At 45.7% G+C, this 24,796-nt stretch overlaps 1 protein-coding gene across 1 annotated transcript in view; it reads left to right on the forward strand.

Moving 5' to 3' along the window:
• Positions 1–24,796, forward strand: part of LOC142244335 (uncharacterized) — a 190,460-nt gene that overhangs the window by 26,392 nt on the left and 139,272 nt on the right. Inside the window, exons 4-5 of the mRNA XM_075316541.1 lie at positions 1,781–1,808; positions 6,239–6,325. Coding sequence (XP_075172656.1) covers positions 1,781–1,808; positions 6,239–6,325 — 115 coding nt within the window. The remainder of the gene's footprint in view (positions 1–1,780; positions 1,809–6,238; positions 6,326–24,796) is intronic.

Here is a 24,796-nt window from a genome sequence, read left to right on the forward strand (position 1 = left end):
ACAAGGTTCTCCTTGCTCTTCAAAAGCCGCCTTTCGAGCCCTTGAAAGAGGTTCCCCTTTCTCGGCTTTCACAAAAGGTAGTTTTTCTTGTAGCGGTCACATCTCTTCGAAGAGTGTCCGAGCTGGCGGCGTTATCTTGCAAATCTCCCTTCCTGGTGTTTCACCAAGACAAGGTAGTACTGCGTCCAATTCCAGAGTTTTCTCCCAAGGTGGTTTCTTCCTTTCATCTCAATCAGGATATCACTTTGCCATCTTTGTGTCCGCATCCAGTTCACCAATTTGAAAAGGGTTTACATCTGTTGGACCTGGTGAGAGCACTCAGGATTTACATTTCTCGCACGGCGCCTCTACGCCGTTCGGATGCGCTCTTTGTCCTAGTCGCTGGTCAGCATAAGGGATCGCAAGCTTCCAAATCCACCCTGGCGCGGTGGATCAAGGAACCAATTCTTCACACATACCGTTCTGCTGGGCTTCAGATTCCATCTGGACTGAAGGCCCATTCTACCAGAGCCGTTGGTGCGTCCTGGGCGTTGAGGCATCAGGCTACGGCTCAGCAAGTGTGCCAGGCGGCTACCTGGTCGAGTCTGCACACGTTTACCAAACACTATCAAGTGCATACCTACGCTTCGGCAGACGCCAGCCTAGGTAGACGGGTCCTTCAGGCGGCGGTGGCCCACCTGTAGGAAGAGGCTGTATGACAGCCCGTTCATGTGGTATCTTTTTACCCACCCAGGGACTGCTTTTGGACGTCCCACTGTCTGGGTCTCCCAATTAGGAGCGAAAAAGAAGAAGGGAATTTTGTTTACTTACCGTAAATTCCTTTTCTTCTAGCTCCAATTGGGAGACCCAGCACCCGCCCTATCTGTTTTTAGGGTTTCGTTTTTTCGGGTGCACATGTTGTTCACGTTGTTTCTTAAGTTCTCCGATCTAGTTATCGGATTGAATTTGTTTTTGAAACTGTTATTGGCTTTCCTCCTTCTTGCTTTGGTACTAAAACTGAGGAATCCGTACTCCTACGGGAGGGTGTATAGCCAGAAGGGGAGGGGCCTTACACTTTTAAGTGTAGTTCTTTGTGCGGCCTCCAGAGGCAGTAGCTATACACCCACTGTCTGGGTCTCCCAATTGGAGCTAGAAGAAAAGGAATTTACGGTAAGTAAACAAAATTCCCTTCTTTGCTAGCGTTTTTGAGCCCTTCCAGTCAATTAAGGCTCTGTGCCCACGTGTGCGTATTGCATGCAGTTACGCTGCGTATTGCACCGCAGCGTAACTGCATGCTTCCCCAGCACAATCTATGAAGATTGTGCATAATCCATGCGCACGTTGCATTTTAGAACTCAGCGGTTTGCATGCTGCCAAATCGCTGCATTCTAAAAAAGCAACATGTCACTTATTCCGTGCACTCTGGATGCAGCCCCGCTCTGTCTATGGGAGAGGCAGCATCCAGAGCACATGAAATCGACATTTCAGTACGCAGTGTTTATGCAGTGATTTGAAGCACACACGTGCGGTTCCAATCGCTGCAGACATTTCTGCAGGGACAACGCAACGTGGGCACGTAGCCTAAATTTGACTTTAAAAACACATGCCAAAACACATGTCAAAACCGCTGCATCTTTGTGGTTAAGAAAAGATACAATGTGTGAACATAGCCTTAGGGCCTAGAGTGAAAAAAAAAAATCATGTAGCTGAGCTGTTACGTAATCTTTGAGTTTAATGATGACTTTAGCACTGCTGGGCTTTTTCCTGATTATAATTACAGGTTTGTTTTTTTTATTTTTAGGAAGAAGAAGCTTTAAGGGATGGTAAAGGTGAATATATAACCTTTGTATACTGCATTGTAAACATAATTTCTTGTTTGGGCTGTGGAATAAGTAGAGTGGGCTACAGAACGCAGCTTATTGCTTTCCTGCTAGATGGTTCAGTGAAAATGCCCCATATGAAAGTTCTATATGCCCATTCCTCTGTGAAGCAAGATTAAGCGAGGCTCCAGTTCTGACAGACCTATTGGGATATTCGGACCACATTTACTTCCAGATTAGGTAGCTGCCGTGTTCCATGCTCATACAATATAATTTTTTTTTTTTTAAAAAAAAAAAACACATCCACACTCCCTTGTTCAGCAGCTTATTAATTCCTAAAACGTCTTGTAAGTTCCAACGTGATCTAATGGTGTAATGTTTCTTGACGTCCATAGGTCACTCGCGGTCAGTGACAGGCACAAAATTTCTCACGATCGTCTGCCGCTAACCGTAGGGTGGATCAATGGAGCCTCATTCTGAGGACATTCTCAGAACGAAGATTCATAGGATTCGATGAACATCGTGGGACATTACATCATTGGGTTACGTTGGAACTTTGAGGTTGTCTTTTGAATTAGTAAATTGGTCAGCGAGGGAGTGTGAGGGTGTCTTTACTCAAATTAGACATTTATTTATTATATAGATATATATATATATCTATCTATCTATCTATCTACATCCTGGGCTTAATCCCAGCTGTCAATTTACAGCTGACATCAACCCCCAAAATATTATCCCGGGTTGCTATTTTTAGGCAGGGAAGGAAAAAATAACCATGGGCCTTCCAGCCTGACAATACCAGCCCCCAGCAGTCTGCTTTACCTTGGATGGCTATCAAAAATAGGGGGGATTGCACTCTATTTTTCAAAATTATTTAAATAAATAAATTGGAAAAAAATGGGATTTCCTCTAGCTTTGATAAACGGGCAAGGTAAAGAAGATGCCAAGAGTTGCAGCCCATTGCTGTCTGCTTTGCCTTCTTAGGTTATAAACAATATGGGGGCCCTTACGTCATTATTTAAAGATTTTTTTTTTTTAATTATTATTCCCTATCCACATTTGTTTGGAGGGTACTTGCTTACATTTTGCTTACTTGTGCAGACCCCTAGCCTTTACTATGACCATTTTTACGGCACCAAAGTTCTGATCCCCGTTGACTTATGTGGTGTTTGGGGTAAAGTTCGGGTCCCGAACCAAACTTTTAGCTGAAGTCCATTTGATCGCTAATCTCCACCTGTCCACTCATCCCTATTCAGAAGGTCTTAAGGTTAGGTAAATACAACCTTAGATGAAAAACAACATATTACAGATTACTTCAAATTATTTATTTAAAGAGGGGTTGTCTTGATCCCTGGTACTGCCAGTGCATGTGTGGACCAGATATATGCAATTTGCATAGTAGAGGTACTGCTGCTTGTCTTAAGAACTAATAATATGCAGACCACATGCTATCACAATTTTGCAGTCTGCAGTTACATAGTGACTGTAGTCTTTAGTCCTATAGTGGGACAACCCCTTTAAATATAATTAGTCAATGCAGCCCCCCTCCCCAAAATGTCCCGTCCAGGCCATAATTAGGGGTAAGTACAGTAATAGCCAAAAGTGTTGGCACCCATGAAATTGTTCCAGAAATTGATGCATTTCTCCCAGAAAACTGTTGCAATTAAAACTTTTTATTATACTTCTATTTATTTCCTTTTGTGTTTATTGGAACAACACAAAAAGAAAACTAAAAGTCACACTGAAAATTTCACTCAAAATCCCAGAAATCAGCCAGAAAAATTGTTGGCACCTCTCTAAATGTTTGGGTAAACAACTTTGTTTCCACGATGTGATGCTCATTCAAACTCCCCTATTGCAAGTAACAGGTGTGGGCAATTGAAAATCACACCTGAAACCAGATAAAAAGGGGAGAGGTTGACTCAATCTTTGCATTGTGTGTCTGTCGGCCACACGAAGTATGGAGAACAGAAAGAGAGGAGAGCTGTAGGAGGACTTGCAACTATGATAAACGTTTTGCAACAATTTTGATCTCGTCCTCTCCAGAGATCTTGATGTTCCTTTTGTCTACAGTGCGCATTATGAGAAGTTTACAACCCATGGCACTGTAGCAGATCTCCCTAGACGTGGATGGCAGAGAAAAATTAATGGAAGGTTGCAACAGCAGGATAGTCTGAATGGAGGATAAGCAGCCTCAATCAAGTTCCAAAGATATTCAAGCTGTCCTGCAGTAATAGGGTGCATCAGTGTCAGTGTGAAAACTATGTATCGACATTTGAGTTAAATGAAATACTATCGCAGAAGACCCAGAAAGACCCCACTGATGACAGACACTAAAAAGCTAGCTGGACATAAGTTTGCCAAAATGTGCGTAAGCCAAAATCCTTCTGGGAAAGCGCCTTGTGCACAGATGAAAACGAGCTAGAGCTTTCTGGTAAAGTACATAATTCTGCTGTTTACCGAAAAGGGAGTGACACCTACAAAGAAAAGCACACCGTATCTACAATCAGATATCGGTTTTCAGATGTTTTGAGGTTGTTGCCTCTTCTTGCACAGTGTGCTTGGACTGTGTGCAAGGCATCATGAAATCTGAAGATTACCAAAGGATATTGGGTCGCAATGTAGTGCCCAGCTGTTAGAAAGCGGAGTTTCATGCTAGGTCATGGGTCTTACAGCAGGACAGTGACCCAAAGATAGTTCAAGAAGCCTCAGAAATGGATGGGAAAAAAAGTGCTCGAGTGTTCATACATGGCCAGTAATAAGTCTGGATTGAAATCCCATTGAAAATGTGTAGATATCTTGTAATTTCTGCTGGGAGAAGGCATCCTTCAAAATATCAGAGATCTGGAGCAATTTGCAAAAGGAGACTGGTCCAAAACTCCAGTTCAGAGGTGTAAGAAGCTGCTATATATATATATATATATATATATATATATATATATATATATATATATATATATATATATATATATATATATATATATATATATATATATATATATATATAATATTATTGATTGCAGTGATTTTATGCAAAAGAGTGCAACCAAATATTATATTGTTTTTTTGTTTGTTTTTTTTTCTTTTTTGTTATTCCAATATATGCAAAGGAAGTAAATATGTGAATAACAAAACTTCTGTAATTGCAATAATTTTGTCGGAGGTATACTTTTTTTCTGGAACAATTTCAAGGGTGCCAACACTTTCGGGCATGACTGCACATGTATAAGTCAGCTGTAATGTTTACTGAAGTTGTAATTGCATTGTGGAAATGGTTAATTTTAGGTTTATACACCCCATGGGTTTGTTTTGTTGTGAGATCACTCACTTGCGATTAAATGCTTAAATTTAGCAGCTGAAGATGCTTAGCAGGAACATTGATGTCAGCATAATTTTGGCCATATTGTGTACATACACATGCATGTTTCAGCATACCAGACCTGTTATCAGGTCAGAAGTGACTAGTTTTTCCATATATTTTATTGCCTTTTGAGTTTTTTTTTGTTTTTGTTTTTTTTTATGTTCCTTGGTGATCCAGAGATATAAGCCATTTTTTTTTTCTTTTAAGTGCTAATTTTTATGGTCTTTACAAGGGGCGGTGGTCATTGGATAGAGCAACCTAAGGCTGCTTTCACACTTGCTTTGGTCTGCATCTGTCACAATCACAGATGTGACTGATGCTGCAAAAAAAGATCCTTCTTCTTTTTTTTTTTTTTTTTTTTAATACTGTTTTACCGGCAGCCGGCTATTGTAAAGGATCAGCTGATCTCCCGGCGGCCGCTGGAACTGAATTTACAGTAGATCATGGGGTTTTTTTTTTTTACTGTGTGCATGCTCACAGTCAAAAACTGATCTGCCGCACACAAAAAAACCGTTACATTCAGCGTTGCTCTTGCCTGACTGTCAGTCAGTAAACTACTTATCCATCACGCGGGGCCATCAGTTACAATCCATCACTAATAGAAGCCTATGGGGAAAAAACGGATTCCTGCAAAATATTTTGCAGGATACTGTAATTCCTCAAGGTGACGGATTGTGACTGATGCAATACAATGCAAGTGTGAAAGCAGCCTCCAGACGCAGCCCGAGAGAATCCTGTGCGCATCGCCCACTGTAAAGACCATAATGAATATGTGGACCTGTGTGACGGGCTTAAAAATTGGCATACTCTGGAGAGAAGTGGGAATAACATAAGAGCAAAACTAGCCACTTATAACCTTTTACAGGTCCTCTGTAAGGAAGTGCCCCATGAAAAAACCCAGAAGAGCTGTCATATTAATGATGGGTAGTTCGCAGCCGCGTGAATGTCAGATCGCCATCCTTGGGAAAGCAGAAGGTTTTCCCCATATAGCCTGCCTATCAGGCTGTACCTCTAGTTCGAGTGCTGTCATCAATTTGAAGCATGATTCTCAATTCTATTTTTTTTAAATATATTCTAGGGAAGGATGATATCGATCTCATTCTAGAACCCAAAGCAACTTTACAAGAGCACGTTGATGCATGTAAAAATTCTGAACCTGCTGTAGGTAAGGTATTTTTCTTCATATGCCGGTTAATCGGTTTAAAAAAATCATTAAAAATGTAATCTTCTATTTCATGCTGTTTGTTTTAGTTGTTTAATGTAACCCAGACATGCCATTTTTAACCCCCTTACCTGCCACTGATGCATCTGTTAACAGTGGTCATTCAAGGGCCTTATTCCTCAGCTCCACTTTTAATTGCGTTGAGGAAAAAGTGAGCAGTGCCATCAGCATATGAAATTCCTGCAGGTGACAGCTGTATTTGTCAGCCACAGGCATAAGCCCCAATCGATTTTGGAATCGATCGGGGCTTATTAAAGTGATCCTGTCAGGTGCAATATGCCTCCAGGACCACGAGCAGTTATGGGTGTATATTGCTAATTCCTGCCTAACTGTCCCTGTATACACTAGCATAAATAAAGAGATCTTAAAGTATTTCTAAAGATCCTATATGATATGCTAACGAGCGCAGGGACTAGTCGCAAGGGCATTAGTTCCTGTGCTCATTCTGCCCTATTAGCATGTTAGCACACCCACGGTGGCATGCTAACATGCTATTCAATGCCCACTAACGGCGTCATCACCAACGGAGACGCTCGTACCTGTCCGTTGCTACGCTGGGCACTGCGCATGATTAGAAGTCCCCAACACTTCCGGTCACACACACACGACTTCTCTGAAGCCGGGATACGTACACTCGGCTTCATAGTGCACATGACCGCAAGTGCGGTGACCTGATCATGCGCACTAGTCTGATGCTGGGTGTACGTTTCCTGGCTTCAGTGAGGTACAGTGCGTATGACCGGAAGTGCTGAGGACTCCAGATAATGCTCAGTGTGCATCCATCCTCCACTGGCCTTTAAGAGTGAGGTATATGCCGCATCGCTGTGCATTCATTAGCATGTTAGTACTCACACAAAGGCATGCTATGTGGGCCTACTAGGCAAGCGAAGTAATGCCCTTGCGACTAGTCCGTGAGCTCATTAGCATATGAAAAGATCTTTAGAAATACTTTTTCTAAAAATCTGTTTTTATGCTAATGTATACAGGGACTGTTAGGCAGGAATCACTAATGTGCACCCAGAACTGCTTGTGGCTCTGGGTGCATATTGCACCTGACAGGTTCCCTTTAACACCTTTAAATACTGCTGTCGATCACAACAGCTGTATCTAAGAGATTAAAAGACCCCCGCCCCCAACCCCACCCCTCCGTTGGCCGTATCAGCCCCCTGCGATCGTAATTGTGGTTGCCGATCGTTGCTATGGCACACTGGAGTCATCTGATGTGCCCAGGTACAGTGGCCTGTTAGATCTTCTATAAGCAGGGTCTAACTGGCTCTGTCAATGAGTCACTGTGAGAGGTCTCTTCTACTGCAGTTCATGAGACCAGAAATCAAAGTGAAAAATTTGTCCCAAATATGGACTAAGTGAATAAAGTAAAAAAAACACCGTGCACACAAATCAAGAAAACTCGTTTGGCCACTAAAAACGCAGCTTTTGTGTTTAAACCAACAAAGAAACATATGCTTTTTTTCGCTTTCTGTGTACGGACACAGGAAACAAAAAGGGGTGAGCTTGTTGGAGTGCAGCTCATGCCATCCTGGTTTATCCCTTCCCTGACCTTCTGTGGATTACACCCCCATTGATTACACCCTCATTCTCTGGAGTCACATTCTCTGGTATTGGCCTCACGATAAAGTGCAAGCTTTAGTCTCCATTAACCCTGATGAAGACCTGCTGGGTTTAGAGGCTGCCACTGTGTCTGTCTTAGTGCCATTAAGTTTCTACAGCTGTGGCCACTATCTTGCTAATCCCTGAAATGCAAGTCCTCGGTACCATAATCAGAAAGGAACTAGGGGCACTGGTTTATGGACCTAAACTGGGCTGCGCTGCTCTGATACTTAAAGGTTGGAAGCTATGGGTGAAGGATTTTGGAACCTTGGAAGCCTATCATTGATAAAGAGAACAGGTGCCATTTTCTGGACTCGGGGCAGTGAATCTAAGCAGTCACACCTCACGTGTCGTAGCAATCGTCCTTTGCACACTGTGTGCTGCAGTATGCAAACCTAGCCACGTACCCTATGCAGACAGAGGGTAGATGAGATGCTGTGGAGTTGGGTGGTCTAGATCAAGGGTCTCAAACTCTGCTGGATAGAAGGGCCACACATAAAAAAACAATAATTTGGGGGAAGGAGGCCACATTCTCGTCAGGACAAAGTAAAGTAACATTTTTATTGGTATCATTTATTTATTTACTTTTTTCTATACACCTTTCGATCACTGTTTTTGAACATTTTTCACTTGTTTGTTATAAAAAGTTTTTTGTTTTTTTATGTGCGCATATGTATGTATGCATACATGTTTATATACATGCATGCATACATGTTTGCATGCATGTATGTTTACATACCCCTGCATATTTTCTGCTTTCTTGGCCTTTTTTCAGAGAATATGAATAACATAAACTTTTTTTTTTCTTTATTCATGGTTAGTGGTTGGGTGAAGCCATTTATTCTCAAACTACTGTGTTTTCTCTTTAAATCATAATGACAACCAAAAACATCCAAATGACCCTGATCAAAACCTCAAAAGCTTGTCCCCATCCTGGTGGGCACATGAACCCAGTAACTATCGCAGCCGCTGTCAGTGCTTCATCTGAAATTCAGATAAAGGTTTTGCAGTTCTATCTGCACAACTATTCCAATAGCAGCCACTGGCCAACCGCGGAGGCAAGTAACGGAGGTCATACGGGTCAGTTGCTTGCCTCTGATCGGCCGGTGGCTGCTATTGAGTTGTGCAGAGAAAGCTTGACTCGGAAAATTGTAAAGAAAGCAAGCGGATGTGCACAAAAAGTGGGATCGCTCAATAAATATGCAAAATTTTTATTAGTACACAAAAAAAGACTGATACTGTTATACAATAAAAACATTTAAAAAGCATATAGCTGAGAGAAGTACAAATGGTGTGTACACATACTACTACACCTAAACCTCACCCCCTATAATGATTTGCAGTGTTATTGAACCATATGAGCAATTAAACAAAAGAGCAAGTTGTCCTGAGCCACATACAAGATTACATGCACAGAACAAACCAAGAACACATTGTTCAGTAATAAAATGAAGGAATATCGTCTGACTGAAATGTAATATCCCATACATCTGGACCAATCATATCAAGGCTGTGCAGACATAAAACTAAGAGTGCACATGCAACCTGAGAGGCCGTAGGTAAGCAGTGGGTCTAATGTGAGGGAAGAACCTCACGCGTATCGCTATGTAAAAAAGTGGCTTCCACGGGGAAAAATGTACAGAGCCCTGACCATTATCAGTCTTAAATACATGTGAGTAATAATATTTTAATTTAAGTAATTACCAGCCTAGTAGAGACACGAGCCCGCTGCGGAATAGAGCATACAGAGTGGCGACCACTATGTTGCCTACGTGATCTCCTCTCGTGATGTAATGATGTAAAGACAGTCACAAATTGTATGTGAGACACCAGGCGGTAATATACACATTTTAGAGCCATCTCTCTGAGAATATGACCAGTGCTCTTAGTGCATAACCAATAGGACAAGAACTGCGCATGTCCCGAAGTTCTGGGAGGCTTGTTTTAAATTTCACCAACAAAGTAAATGTGCGCCAGAATGGTTAAGAATATGCCACGGTGTACATTATGCGCTTGCGCAGTATGTGATCACGGTAATAGGCTATATGAGTCGTACCACGTGAGAATATTAGCCTGCATCAAACATAAAAAAAAGTATGGTAAAGTACATTTAAATAAATTATATCACTAGGCATGCAAGCCCAACCAACCAAAGTTATTTGTAGAGATATATGTATATTTTTTTAAATCAGATAATTTTACACGCAGGTATGCAAAACAGTTCCACTCCCCCCCCACCCCCCCAACAAAATCCCCTATTCTTTCAGCAATCAGAATATTTATTTCTATATTTCACAGTCAAGAAATATAGTTAGGCATAGATCGGTAACCAAACATCAATTAAAATATAAACTGGCTAGAGCACCTACGCTCTGACCCGACATTTTGAACCACTCCCATACAGCCAGGCTAAAACAGGCTCGTCATCAGAACTCTAGCCCAGGTCAACATCGCCGGGGCCAGATTTGGGGTATCGAGCCACGGGGCCCACATATCCTCAAATTTCTTGTACGCCCTTCTCTTTTGATAGACTGACATATTTTTCAAGCCGGAGGGTGTGATTTACCCTGTCAATTAACTCTTTAATATCAGGGACCTTACTGTCTTTCTAGTATTGCGCAATGATCGTGCCTGGTATAAAATACGCGCAATAGCAATCTTATGGCTTTCCTGAATAGGAGGTTCCGCAGTGTATCCAAGATTACATGCAAGAGGCCCATGGTCCGTACGACAATCATACACTGAATCAATAAGGTCAAGCACTCCCACCCAGTATCTTCTCAAGCGTGCGCAATTCCACATGAGATGAATCGGGTCAGCGTCCGAGGCTCCACATTTCCAGCAGCATGAGTCAGGGCTAGCACCTATTTAAAATTAAAAGGCTAGTGTCCTTAATTTATTTAGTGACTACTCCCACCTTCAAAATGTCTTTTACTTTTTCCCAGGTCTTCCTTAGTGGCCTTATCATCTGACGGGTGGGCAACATAACCTGATTCGGCCTCCTGAGCCTCCCTCCTCAATGTGTTCCCAAATTCTCTAGATATTTTTAATCTTATTTACCTCTTTAACCCCTTTCCGTCATGGCGGAATCGCGGCACCGGAGCTCCGGTGACTGCGATCCGGTGACTGCGATGCGGTTTGCACAAACCGCAGATTCAGGGAGGAGGGGACCTGTACCTGACCTCAGGAGGGGTGGTGCCTCCTCCCCGAACCTATGGAGGCTGTGATTGGCTGACGAACGTCGCTCAGCCAATCACAGCCACTGTAATGTTTCAGCAATTGAAAATCGCTGAAACATTGAAATCCAGGCATATTCAGTGCAGCTATAGCACTGGCCATTGGCTGGAGCTGGGTAATTTCACGGGATCACCCTCTCCCTGCTCCAGCAGCTCTGATTGGAGAGATCGGCCTTGTGACCGATCTCTCCAATCTCTATGGACTGCTCGTGACCGCCCCCCTCAGCGTCACTTGTCGGTCCTGCAGAGGGAGCAAGCACGCCAGCACAGTGAGTGTACACAGTGCAATGGCAGGGCGACAAGCTCCGGTCCCATGCTGTTGTGACCGGAGCATGGGACCCGGAAGTTGCCGCGCTGCCATTGTACTGTATGAAACCGGCGAAAAGCCGCCGCCCTCCTTTATCTGCCACAGTGCCACCGCTCTCCCCGATCTGCTGCCAGCCCCTCCCCCTCGTGATCGGCTGCCCGCCCCCTTCCCCTTTATGTGGTGCCCGCCCCCTTCCCTCCGTTATGTGGTGCCCGCCCCCTCCCCTCGTGATTGGCTGTCCGCCCTCTCCCCTCCGTTATGTGGTGCCTGCCCCCTCGTGTTCGGCTGCCCGCCCTGTCCCCTCGTGATCGGCTGCCCGCCCCCTTCCCTCCGTTATGTGGTGCACACCCCCTTCCCTCCGTTATGTGGTGCCCGCCCCCTCCCCAGTCACCCCCGTGATGTGCGCCCCCTCCACTTGTAACCCAAGTGATGTGCGCTCCCTCGCCCACCCGTCACCCCCGTGATGTGCGCTCCCTCGCCCACCCGTCACCCCCGTGATGTGCGCTCCCTCGCCCACCCGTCACCCCCGTGATGTGCGCTCCCTCGCCCACCCGTCACCCCCCCCTCCACGATCTGCTGCCTCCCTCGCCCACCCGTCACCCCCCCCTCCACGATCTGCTGCCTCCCTCGCCCACCCGTCACCCCTGTGATGTGCGCTCCCTCGCCCACCCGTCACCCCCGTGATGTGCGCTCCCTCGCCCACCCGTCACCCCCCCTCCCCGATCTGCTGTCTCCCTCGCCCACCCGTCACCCCCCCCCCCCTCCCCGATCTGCTGCCTCCCTCGCCCACCCGTCACCCCACCTCCCCAATCTGCTGCGGTCAAATCGATTTTCCAGGCTTCGGGCTCCTCTCTGCGCCCCCTGTTTGCCATGACATGGGTGGCAAGTTGCTTCGTCCTTGCAATATTCCACCGGAGGCTCTTGAGATTCTTGATTTTGTTCTCTCTAGCCTCTAATTATTTTCTTCACGGCTCCCTAGATGCAGCTAGCTGGTCAGCCCTAACGGCAGCCAATGCTGTCTTCGCCCGCAGGGTTCTGTGCCTAAAAATATGGAATGCAGTCAGTGCCTCCAAGAAGTCCCTGTCCACAATTCCCTTCCAGGGTCTTCGTCTATTTGGTGAATCCCTGGACAAGCTCATATCTGAGGCGACGGGTGGTAAAAGTACCATTCTACCACAAAAGCGGCCTGTAGCCAGAAATTTCAAAAAATCTTCTTGGCGCTTGCAGTCCTTTCGGCCTGCCCCCCAAAAGCCAGCGGCCCAAGGACCGTCCCAACGCTCAGATCGAGGATCCGGTCCCTCAAGGGGCTCTTCTTGGCATTCCCACTCCAAGCAACCTAAACCCAAAGGACCTTGCTCTGTACAGGCCCCCTCAGCATGACGCCAGGTATCCCTCAGATCCGACTCCTGTGGGAGGGCGTATTCTGCTTTTTCGGGATATCTGGCTAGACCACACGATGCTTGGGTTCGAGAAATCGTCACCTCTGGTTACAAGATCGATTTCCATTCCCTGCCGGCCAACAGGTTTCTGCGTTCTCGTCTTCCAAAGTCCAAAACGCAAAGCCAGGCCTTATTTCAGGCCATAGCCTCTTTACAAAAAGCAAACGTTATCATTCCAGTGCCCCTGGAACAGCGCGGCAAAGGTTTCTATTCAAACCTTTTTGTCGTTCCCAAAAAAGATGGCTCTGTCCGTCCTATCTTGGACCTCAAACGGCTGAACAAATTCGTACGGATTCAAACTTTCCGAATGGAATCATTGAGCAGTGCTAGCCGCTATGGAACCTGGAGAATTCCTAGCTTTCATAGATGTTCAAGATGCTTATTTACACATTCCCATATGTGTCTCTCATCAACGGTTCCTTCGCTTTGCCGTAGGACACCGTCATTTCCAATTCAGGGCCCTCCCCTTTGGGCTGGCCACTGCGCCTCAGGTCTTCACAAAGGTCATGGCGGCCGTCATGTCCATTTTACACCCCAGAGGCATCCTGGTCGTTAACTATTTGGACGACCTTCTTGTCAAAGGGAGCTCTCCTCACGTTTGCTCAGAAAGCGTGCAGATTTGCCTAGACACCCTGTCAAGGCTAGGGTGGCTTATCAACTTCAACAAGTCATCCCTCATTCCTCATCAGCGCATCACCTTTCTAGGTATGCTGATAGACACGGCTCAGTCCCGGGTTTTTCTTCCAGAGGACAAGGTCTTCCCTGATCCTGGCCGCCCAATCCCTCCGCTCTCGCCGTCACACATCCCTTCGGAATGGAATGAGTGTTAGGCAAGATGGTGGCGGTCATAGAAGCCGTGTCCTTTGCCCAATTCCATCTGCGCCCTCTACAACTGGATCTTCTATCCTCCTGGGACAAGAATCCAGCTTCCCTGGACCGGTCAGTCCGCCTGTCTCGGTCTGCGCTCAGCTCCCTCGTCTGGTGGACTCAAGCCTCATCCCTATCTCAAGGGAAGTCCTTCCGCCCGGTCCACTGGCAGGTAGTCACGACGGATGCCAGCCTGATAGGCTGGGGGCGGTGTTTCTCCACCACACTGTTCAGCTGGTCTCCTTCCGAGCGCTCTGCACATCAATGTTCTGGAGATCAGAGCCATATTTCTGGCCCTTCAGAATTTTCAACCCTTACTACTGGGCCTCCCTGTTCGGATCCAGTCAGACAATGCCACGGCCGTGGCTTACATCAACCGTCAGGGAGGAACTCGCAGCAAGGCAGCGATGAAGGAGGTATCCAGGATTCTTCTTTCGGCAGAGAAGCACATCCCCATTATTTCAGCTGTCCATATCCCAGGGGTAGACAACTGGGCCGCAGACTCTCAGCAGGCAAGGTCTAGTGGCAGGGGAATGGTCCTTCCACGACGAAGTGTTCCGTCAGATCACTCTTCGTTGGGGACTCCCGGATGTGGACCTCATGGCGTCTCGAATGAATGCCAAAATACGTCCCTTCATATCTCGGTCGAGAGACCCGCTAGCACTCTGCTCCGACGCTTTAGTCTTTCCATGGTCGCAGTTTCGCCTGCCCTACATCTTCCCTCCGTTTCCTCTCATTCCGAGAGTAATCAAGAAAATCAAAGCGGAGGGAATCCCGGTGATCCTCGTTGCCCCGGACTGGCCCAGGAGAGCCTGGTACCCAGAGCTCCTCCAACTTCTCAGCAACACTCCCTGGCGTCTTCCCGACCGCCCGGATCTTCTGTCGCAAGGTCCAATATTCCACCAGAATACAGCACAGCTGCATTTGACGGCGTGGCGCTTGAATCCCTGATTCTAGCCAAATCGGGTCTTCCAGGGTAGTTCATACCATGCTTACTGCTCGGAAGTCTTCCTCCGCGAGCATTTACCACAGGACCTGGAAGACCTATCTTTCCTGGTGTGACCGTCATAATCGGTCGCCCCTGACCTTTTCAATCCCTAATGTTCTTGCTTTTCTGCAAGACGGTCTGGACTCGGGTCTTGCTCTCAGTACCCTTAAAGGACAAGTTTCTGCCTTGTCGATTTATTTTTTTTTTTTTTTCCCTTTTCCCAGAAGCAGCTGGCTTCTCGCCCTCGGGTCCGTACCTTTCTTCAAGGGGTAGCGCATTTAGTCCCTCCTTATCGCCACCCCTTAGATCCCTGGGATCTGAATCTGGTTCTGGGAGTCCTTCAACTTTCTCCTTTTCGAACCTCTGAGCAAAATCTCTCTTCAACGACTGTCTTGGAAAGTTGCCTTTTTAGTCGCTATTACCTCTATCAGGCGAGTGTCCGAACTGGCAGCTCTTTCCTGTCGCTCACCTTACCTGATATTCCATCATGATAAGGTGGTCCTTCGGCCTTCCCCCGCCTTCCTTCCGAAGGTCGTATCCTCTTTCCACCTGAACGAGGACATTGTGTTGCCGTCATTCTGCCCGGGCCCGGTCCACTCCTTTGAGAAAGTCCTTCACACTCTCGATCTTGTCAGGGCTCTGCGGATCTACATCTCCAGAACAGCGCCGTTGCGCAAGTCCGATGCCCTCTTCGTCCTCCCAGTAGGACACACACCCGGCGTCTAAATCCACGATTTCTCGATGGATCAGGACTGCCATCTGTGAGGCATACAAAGCACGAGGTGCCATTCCCCCTAAATCTGTGCGGGCCCACTCTACACGAGCAGTGGGTGGGCTATCCGCCATCAGGCTTTGGCGGCCCAACCTAGCAAGGCCGCTACCTGGTCCAGTGTGCACACGTTCACAAAATTCTACAGAGTGCATACGAATGCCTCCGCGGATGCTGCTCTTGGAAGACAAGTCCTTCAGGCAGCAGTGGCCCATTTATAAGTGGTCACTGCTCGGTTCTTGACAGTGTTTTGATATGAGTTCACTGCCGTTGCAGTTGTTAGTCAGCTCTTAGTCTGACGTTATACACTGTTATTAGTTCAGTTCCCACCCAGGGACTGCTTTGGGACATCCCACGGTCTGTGTCCCCCAATGAAAAGGCGAGAAAGGAAAGGACATTTTTGTGTACCAACCGTAAAATGTCTTTCTTGGAGCCTTTCATTGGGGGACACAGCTCCCGCCCTTGTGGTTTTGGTTATCCTTTTCCTACTGCTTTTACACCAAACTGAGCTAGTTCCCGCCTAGCTGGGGTTATATGCTGTGGGAGGAGGAGCTAACTTTTTTAAACCTAGTGTCAAGCCTCCCCTGGAGACAACATATAACCCACTGTCTCTGTCCCCCAATGAAAGGCCCCAAGAAAGACATTTTACGGTGAGTACACAAAAATGTCCTTTTTTTGTGCACCCCAAATAAACAAAAAAAGACACAACTTCAACAATTAGGTAACTGATCAGCAATCGTCCTGCAGTCGTACTCTACTTTGGACAGGACTTCTTTTTTCCATCCCACTTAGTGCCCCCCCCTTTTTGCAGAACATCCGTGCGTACGCCCTGTTTTATTTTTTTTATTTATGCCATGGGGGTCTAGTTTCCAAAATGGGGTCACCATACATTTTATGGTGCAATTTTTCCTGATACCCTTGTGAAATAAAAAAAGCTACCTGGTTGAAGTAACAATTTTGTGGTAAAATAAAAAAATTTCACGGCTCAACTTCATTAACTTTTGTTAAGCCCCCAGAGGTTCAAAGTGCTCAATAAACATCTAGATAAATTCCATGAGGGGTCTAGTTTCCAAAATGGGGTCACATGTGGGGGAGCTCCATTGTTTCGGCACCTCAGGGGCTCTCATAACGCAACATGGTGCGGCTAACGATTCCAGCTAATTTTCTGTTCAAAAAGTCAAATGATGCTCCCTCCCTTCTGAGTCCTGCCGTGCGCCCAAACAGTGGTTTTTCGCCACATATGAGATATCTGCATGCTCAGAAGAAATTGCCCAACAAATTATGTGGGTTGATTTTAATACTCCTACCCTTGTGAATATGTAATATTTGAGGCTAAATTAACATTTTTGTTGCAAAATGTAAAATGTTCATTTTTTCCTCCCACATCTCTGTAGTTACTGTGAAGCACCGGAAGGGTTAATAACCTTCTTGAATGTGGTTTTGAGTAGCCTGAGGGGTGCCGTTTTTGTAATGATGTCACTTTTGGGTGTTTTGTGTCATGTAGACCTTTCAAAATCACTCCAAATGTGATGTGGTCCCTAAAAAAAAAAAAAAAAAGTGTCTTTGTAAATTTTGTTGTAAAAATGAGAAATTGCTCATAAACTTTGAACCCCTATAACTTCCTTAATTTTTTTTTTTTCCAAAATTGTTCTGATGTAAAGTAGACATGTGGGAAATGTTATTTATTAATTATTTTGTGTCATATGTCAAAGTTTGAAAATTACAACATTTTCAAAACGTTCGCGAAATTTCCGTTTTTTTCCACAAACGCAAAAAATATCGGCCTAAATTTACTACTAACATGAAGCCCAAAATGTCACAAAAAAACAATCTCAGAATCACAGGGATCCGTTAGGCCTTGTGCGCACTAGGCTTTTTTGCTGCGTTTTTAGCGGCATTTTTTACCGCGTTTTTGTGCTGAAAACGCAGTGACATTGCTTCCCCAGCAATGTCTATGGGTTTTCATAAGTGCTGTCCGCACACAGCGTTTTTTTGTAGCTGCATTTTTGTGGTGACCACAAAAATGCAGCATGTCAATTATTTCTGCGTTTTTCACCCATTGAGTTCAATGAGATGTTCAACAACGCAATGAAAAACGCATATAGCTGCGTTTCTATGACTAAAAACGCAGCTATAAACGCAAAGGGTGGGCAGTAAAGTGACGTGTACAGGAAGAGGATTCCTTCTGTTGGTAAACACAGAAGCATGAATCCTCCCGGTACCGTCACCGCTGCTTCCACAACTTGCCCGGTGCCATGTCAGCTCCGTGCGGCGCCATGTCTGGGCTGGAGGTGGAGGCAGCGGCGAAAACAAAAGTGAACAGTAGAAAAAAAAAAAAATGTCATATATACTCACCTGTCTGCAGGGTCCCGGTGCCATGCCCGCTCCTGTCCCGGTCCCGCCGCTCTGGCTGTGTGCAGTCTCCCCGGGGCACGTACGAAGCTTGTAGGACCTGGCGGTGGATCACCTGATGCAGTCACCTGACACATCAGCTGATCGTAATTCTCGCGGTGTCGCCGGCTTTTTCGCGCCCGGCCGGCTATCAGCTGATCCTGCCGTCGGGACTTCATCAGCTGATTACCGGCAGCTCCTGCAGCGATGGGACAGGATCAGACTCTCATCCGATCGCCCCAGGAGCTGCCGGTAATCAGCACAGACGTGAGTATTTTTTTATTTTTATTTTTTTTGCACCGATGCTTCAGCTGATTGTATAAAAGCCGATTATACAATCAGCTGATGTGTGATGTGCTTCAGCCCCTAGAACCTGACACATCATCTGATCGCTTTGCCTTCCAGCAAACCGATCAGATGATATTGGATCCGGATTGGACGGCGCGGGACCCTGACCCAGGATTACTGCGGAGGGGGGTTCTTTATTTCAATAAAGATGGAGTTACTAATTGTGTTGTGTTTATTTCTAATTAAAAATATTTTTCTGTGTTGTTTTTTTTTTTTTTTTTTATCATTACTAGAAATTCATGGTGGCCATGTCTAATATTGGCGTGACACCATGAATTTCGGGCTTAGGGCCAGCTGATAATATACAGCTAGCCCTAACTCCATTATTACCCAGCGAGCCACAGTCACCAGGGTAGCTGGAAGAGTTGGATACAGCGCCAGAAGATGGCGCTTCTATGAAAGCGCCATTTTCTGGGGTGGCTGCGGGACTGCAGTTCACAGCGGGGGTGCCCAGAAAGCATGGGCACCCTGCACTGTAGATTCCAATCCCCAGCTGCCTAGTTGTACCCGGCTGGACTCAAAAATTGGGCGAAGCCCACGTCTTTTTTTTTTTTTTTTTTTAAATTATTTCATGAAATATAAAAAAAAAAGGGCTTCCCTTTATTTTTGATTCCCAGCCGGGTACAAATGGGCAGCTGGGGTTGGGGGCAGCCTGTACCTGCCTGCTGTACCCGGCTAGCACACAAAAATATGGCGAAGGCCACGTCATTTTTGGGGGGGGGGGGGGCAAAAAACTCCTGCATTCAGTCCTGGATGGAGGATGCTGAGCCTTGTAGTTCTGCAGCTGCTGTCTGCTCTCCTGCATACAATGAACATTTTGAAGAAGGAAATGACATCAGACCTTTTTTTTTTTTTTTTTTCATCAACAATCTTTAATGGCATTATGCACTGATTAAAAACGCAGCAAAAAACGCACCAAATCGTGGTAAAAACGCATGCGTTTTTATCGCGTTTTTTAGCCGCGGGTGCGTTTTTTGAGACAAAAACGCACATAAAAACGCAGCGTGAAAAAAACGCCTAGTGCGCACATACCCTTAAAGCGTTCCAGAGTTATAACCTCAAAATGACACTGGTAAAAATTGCAAAAAAATGTCCTGGTCTTTAGGGTCAAAATAGGCTTGGGGCTGAAGGGGTTAAAAAGGATTCCCCTGAGGAATGCTTTAATTGTATCCCACACCATAGCCTCCGAGGAGGACCCCGTATGATGGCCGAATAATTCCTCAAGTGAAGCGGGGATCCCACCACAACCCTTAGGAAATAGTCAACCAAAACGGATTAAACCTCCAGGGAACAGGAGTATCTTTTACCCCCCCCCCCCCTTAAATGCTACGGAGCAGATATTCCACTAAGCTCACCGTCCTTACCATTTGCGCATTACCCAGGGCCAGATCATTTCTTGACAGTGAGCCAAGGAGGCAGATGAACATGAATAAAACTTCACCCCCTGGTTCCGTACTCTCCACAGATCCATCAGCTCAATTTCCAACAACAGTTTCCCAAATGGCATCAATCCTCCACTGTCCCCTCCCCCTGTCCGTCTCATCCTGTCTAACTCCCCATCAATTATGTCGTTAAAATCCCCGTGGATCAAGAGTGGCAACAGGGCAACAGAGGTGCCAACGCCGCAAAATGGAGAACGTCCTGAAGAACCTGCCCCGAATATGGAGGGGGAATATAGACCACCGCTATGTCACCCCCTTCTAAAGTTGTATTTAAGAGGATTTTTATTATTATTGATCAACAACTGTGTTCTCAATCAACCCAAAAGACTCATAAAATATCAAAGCTTAATATTTTTGGAAGTTGGAGTGTTTTTGTTTTTTGTTTTTTTTTTTTGTTTTTTTTTTAGATTTGGTATCTTAGGAGGATATCGGTTTGTACAGGTAACTATTACTGTGCAGAATTATTAGGCAACTTAATAAAAAAAACAAATTATATTCCCATCTCACTTGTTTATTTTCACCAGGTAAACCAATATAACTGCACAAAATTTAGAAATAAACATTTCAGACATGCAAAAACAAAACCCAAAACAATTAGTGTCCAATATAGCCACCTTTCCTTATGATGACACTCAACAGCCTACCATCCATAGATTGTCAGTTGCTTGATCTGTTTATGATCAACATTGCGTGCAGCAGCCACCACAGCCTCCCAGACACTGTTCCAAGAGGTGTACTGTTTTCCCTCCCTGTAGATCTCATATTTTGAGGGACCACGGGTTGTCTATGGGGTTCAGATCAGGTGAACAAGGGGGCCATGTCATTATTTGTTCATATTTAGACCTTTACTGGCCAGCCACGCTGTGGAGTAGTTGGATGCATTTGATAGAGCATTGTCCTGCATGAAGATCATGTTTTTCTTGAACGATACCGAATTCTTCCTGTACCACTACTTGAATAAGTTGTCTTACAGAAACTGGCAGTAGTTCTGGCAGTTGAGCTTCACTCCATCCTCAACCTGAAAAGGTCCCATAAGTTCATCTTTGATACCAGCCCATACCAGTACCCCACCTCCACCTTTCTGAGTCTGTGAGTGGAGTGCTCTGCCCTTTACTGATCCAGCCTCTGGCCCATAAAGAGTCACTCTCATTTCATCAGTCCATAGAACCTTTGAAAAATCAGTCTTAAGATATTTCTTGGCCCACTCTTGACGCTTTATCTTATGTTTCTTGTTCAAAGGTGGTCGTTTTTCAGCCTTCCTTACCTTGGCCATGTCCCTGAGTATGGCACACCTTGTGCTTTTTGATATTCCAGTAACATTGTAGCTCTGAAATATGGCCAAACTGGTGGCACATGGCATCTTGGCAGCTTCACTCCTGATTTTCCTCAATTCATGTGCAGTTATTTTGCGTCTTTTTTTTGCCCAACTCGCTTCTTGCGACCCTGTTGGCTATTTGCCATGAAACGCTTGATTGTTCGGTGATCATGTTTCCAGAGTTTGGCAATTTCAAGACTGCTGCATCCCTCTGCAAAACATCTCACAATTTTGGACTTTTCAGAGCCCGTCAAATCTCTTCTGACCCATTTTGCCAAAGGAAAGGAAGCTGTCTAATAATTAAGCACACCTTATATAGGGTATTAATGTCATTACACCACACCCCTCCTCATTACAGAGATGCATATCACCTGATTTACTTAATTGGTAGTTGGCTCTCAAGCCTATACAGCTTGGAGTAAGACAACATGTATAAAAAGTATCAAGTGTTCAAAATACTCATTTGCCTACTAATTCTGCACACAGTGTACATCTATTTTAACAGTTTGACATACAAAGGGCACGTTACGATGCACCAACAGACTGACCTCTCTGGAATAGTTCGACTAGGTGGCATGAAAACTGTGGCCAATTCACCCTGCTTTCAACAGATGGGTCTTGTCCTTAGTTAGATGAGTCTCATGCAGACACACTATTGGAGATGGGAATTTTTTAACATAATCCAACACTGCCCTGTGCTTCACCCCGTCATTCAGCCCTCTCACATTCCAAGTCAGCATTGTCACCTGTTCAGCCATTATGTTGCATCATACCAGATAAGTACAGGTCGGATTGTCCCCCAGACATTCAGCTCCCCCCACCCCCCCCGTGGCTTCTGGACCACCAATCTAACCTTCTATTTTGTACTCGAAAATAGTACCCTTGCCCCCTCCCTCCAAACAACCTAACAACCATAACCAACAACTAATTGACAGTAGGGCCTACCGAAACACTCCTCACCAGTAGGAGTCCAGACCAGAAAACTACTTTCAAAAAAACACTTCCTACCCCGTGGGGAACGTTGGCTACTCAAAGGTCTCTTCTCATCCATGGCGAGCTCCTCTTGCAACTGTGCATAAGGCTACTTTTTCATTACAATATTCATCAGGTCAGGTGAACAGCGCGACCCCCGCCAGGCCCGCTCTCTTTCCTCACCACGCCATAGCCTGCACACGCTGCCAGGCACAAGATGGCTGACGCTCCCTCAGCGTGTTATACAGCTCTGGCCTTCTCCTCTCTCCGTGCACTCCTGGCACAAGTTCCGCTCCACTGCCCTCACCGCCCGCTTGTAGCCCCCGCCAGGGTTCACTGGGGGTAGATTATAGCATCCTCAGATGGGGTATATCCAGGATTTAACCCCATTACGACCGCCTTGCATATTAAAACGGCAGCAAAAAAAGGGTACTTATTCTGTTCTGCCGTTTTTAAAACTGTGGTCAGAAAAAGGTAAATAGCGCCCCCCAGCGTTGCAAAATCTCCGGGGCATCAGCTACCGGGGGTAGCGGAGACCCTGGAAATGTTGATTTTCGTGTCATTTTTTCCAGTCCCCAGTCACGTGACCACCAGTATACACCGTATACCGATGATCACATTATAGTAAATGACAGCGCCAGTAAAAAATGATTGATTCCCCCACCTGGCATGGTCAAACATGTCAGATGGGAGATAAATCTGCTCCTCCCCGGTCCCCAGTTGTCGCCAAAGTGCCCCCCCCACCCCCAACCTCCGACCCGGAAAATCCAAGATGGCGGCACGCACATTAGTGCGCCGGCCGCATTTACCCTTTTTCTCTGATTTCTGTCGCATGTGCCATGACACATGCGACAGAAAACTCCTGCCAGGTCACCCCCTATACTCCCTGGTTGTCCCCTGTACCTTTTACAGCCTTCATCCCCTGCATTCCCTCCTCCTTCACAATGCAAGCTGGTCACATGTGCAGAACAGCTGACAGCCAGCTTCCTGCTTTCAGAAACGCTGGCTGGTTGCTCGCACACTGATGCAGTGATTCGGGGAGAGTAGGTGCAGATTCTTTGCACCCACTCTCCGCAAATGGAGGGTCTGCACTCCTAGAAAATGGGGGATACATTCCCTGAACATGCCCCCATATTCTGAAGGTCCAGAATCGTCGTGGAACTTCCAAAATGGATTACAGCGGACCCCGATTTGTTTTGTTCTTTATTTTGTTGTTTTTTTAATTTTCAATAAATTGGTGAAAGAGGTAAAGTGTTTTTTCAATTTTCTTTTTTTTTTTTTTTTTTTTACTGTTAGTTATGTTTGGTCTCAGACGCTGTGACATCACGAACTGCTGGGCTTGATGCCAGGTGACCTTACACATCTGGTTTCATCCCCATTTGTTACCCCATTTGCCACCGCACCAGAGCAATGGGATGTGTTGGGGCGAAGCGCCAGGATTGGTGCATCTAATAGATGTGCCACTTCTGGGGCGGCTGCGGCCTGCTATTTTTATTCTGGGAAGAGTCCAGTAATCATGGATCTTTCTACCCTGAGAATACCAGACCTCAGCTGTCAGCTTCACCTTGGCTGGTGATCTAATTGGGGGGGACCCGACGTTTGTTTGTTTGTTTGTTTTTTTATTTATAAATAATAAAAAAAAAAAAAACAGCTTGGGGAGCCCTCCAAATTGATCACCAGCCAAGGTGAAGCTGTCAGCTGTGGTTTGCAGGCTACAGCTGTCTGCTTTACACTAGCTGGCTATCAAAAATAGGGGTGACCCTACGTCGTTTATTTTGATGATTTTTTTTTTTTTTGGGGCGAAGTACAAGGCTAGGCACCCTAAGGCTAGGCACTAAAGGGTGCCAGCTTAGAATATGCAGGGGATGGGACCTTGTATATATGTTTGACATCTATCCATTCATCCATTGTAGCATTTTAGGTTGTGTGCCCACAATCAGGGTTTGCAGCATTTTGGGCGCAGAGTGTTTTTCCCTGCGTTCATAAAGCTGTGTTGTGCAGTAGAAGCACAGTGGAAGGATTTTTAGAAATCCCATGCCCACTGTGCTTCTTTTCTCCGCAGGATAAACTGACCTGTGGCATGGCTTCCCGAGCCTCAGCATGTCAATTTATGTTGCTGAGACAAGAGTGCTCTCTGCAGGTAGAATAGAGCTAAAGTCCACATCAGCCTGAACCCAACTCCTGGGCATGGGCAGCTGCGTTCACCCGTGGACAACACTCACATCTCTGCAGGAAGGCTGACACTCTGTCGCTGGATCATGGCCACATAGCCTACAAGTGAGAAACTTGTTGCTACAGCAACATTTTTGTGAAGTACCTGTGGATTCAAAATGCTCACTGTACGCCTGAATAAAATCCTCGAGGGGTCCAGTTTCCAAAATGGGGTCACTTGTGGGTGGTTTCTGCTGTATAGGTAACCAAGGGGCCCTGCAAATGTGACATGGTGTGCGCAATTTATTTCAACTTTTCCAAAATTCAAGTGGTGCTCTCCTAATGCAACATGGCGTCCGCTATTGATTCCAGACAATTTTGCAGTCAAATGGCGCTCCTTCCCTTCCGAGCCCTGCCGTGTGCCCAAACAGTTGATTTCCACCACAAATAAGATATCACTAAACTCAGGAGAAATTGCACAATAAATTTCATGGTGATTTATTTCCTGTTGCCCTTGTGAAAAAAAGCTACCTGTTTGAAGTAACAATTTTGTGGTAAAATTTTATTTTTTTTATTTTTAT

The sequence above is a fragment of the Anomaloglossus baeobatrachus genome, chromosome 6 (genome assembly GCF_048569485.1).
Source record: "Anomaloglossus baeobatrachus isolate aAnoBae1 chromosome 6, aAnoBae1.hap1, whole genome shotgun sequence".
Taxonomy (NCBI): domain Eukaryota; kingdom Metazoa; phylum Chordata; class Amphibia; order Anura; family Aromobatidae; genus Anomaloglossus; species Anomaloglossus baeobatrachus.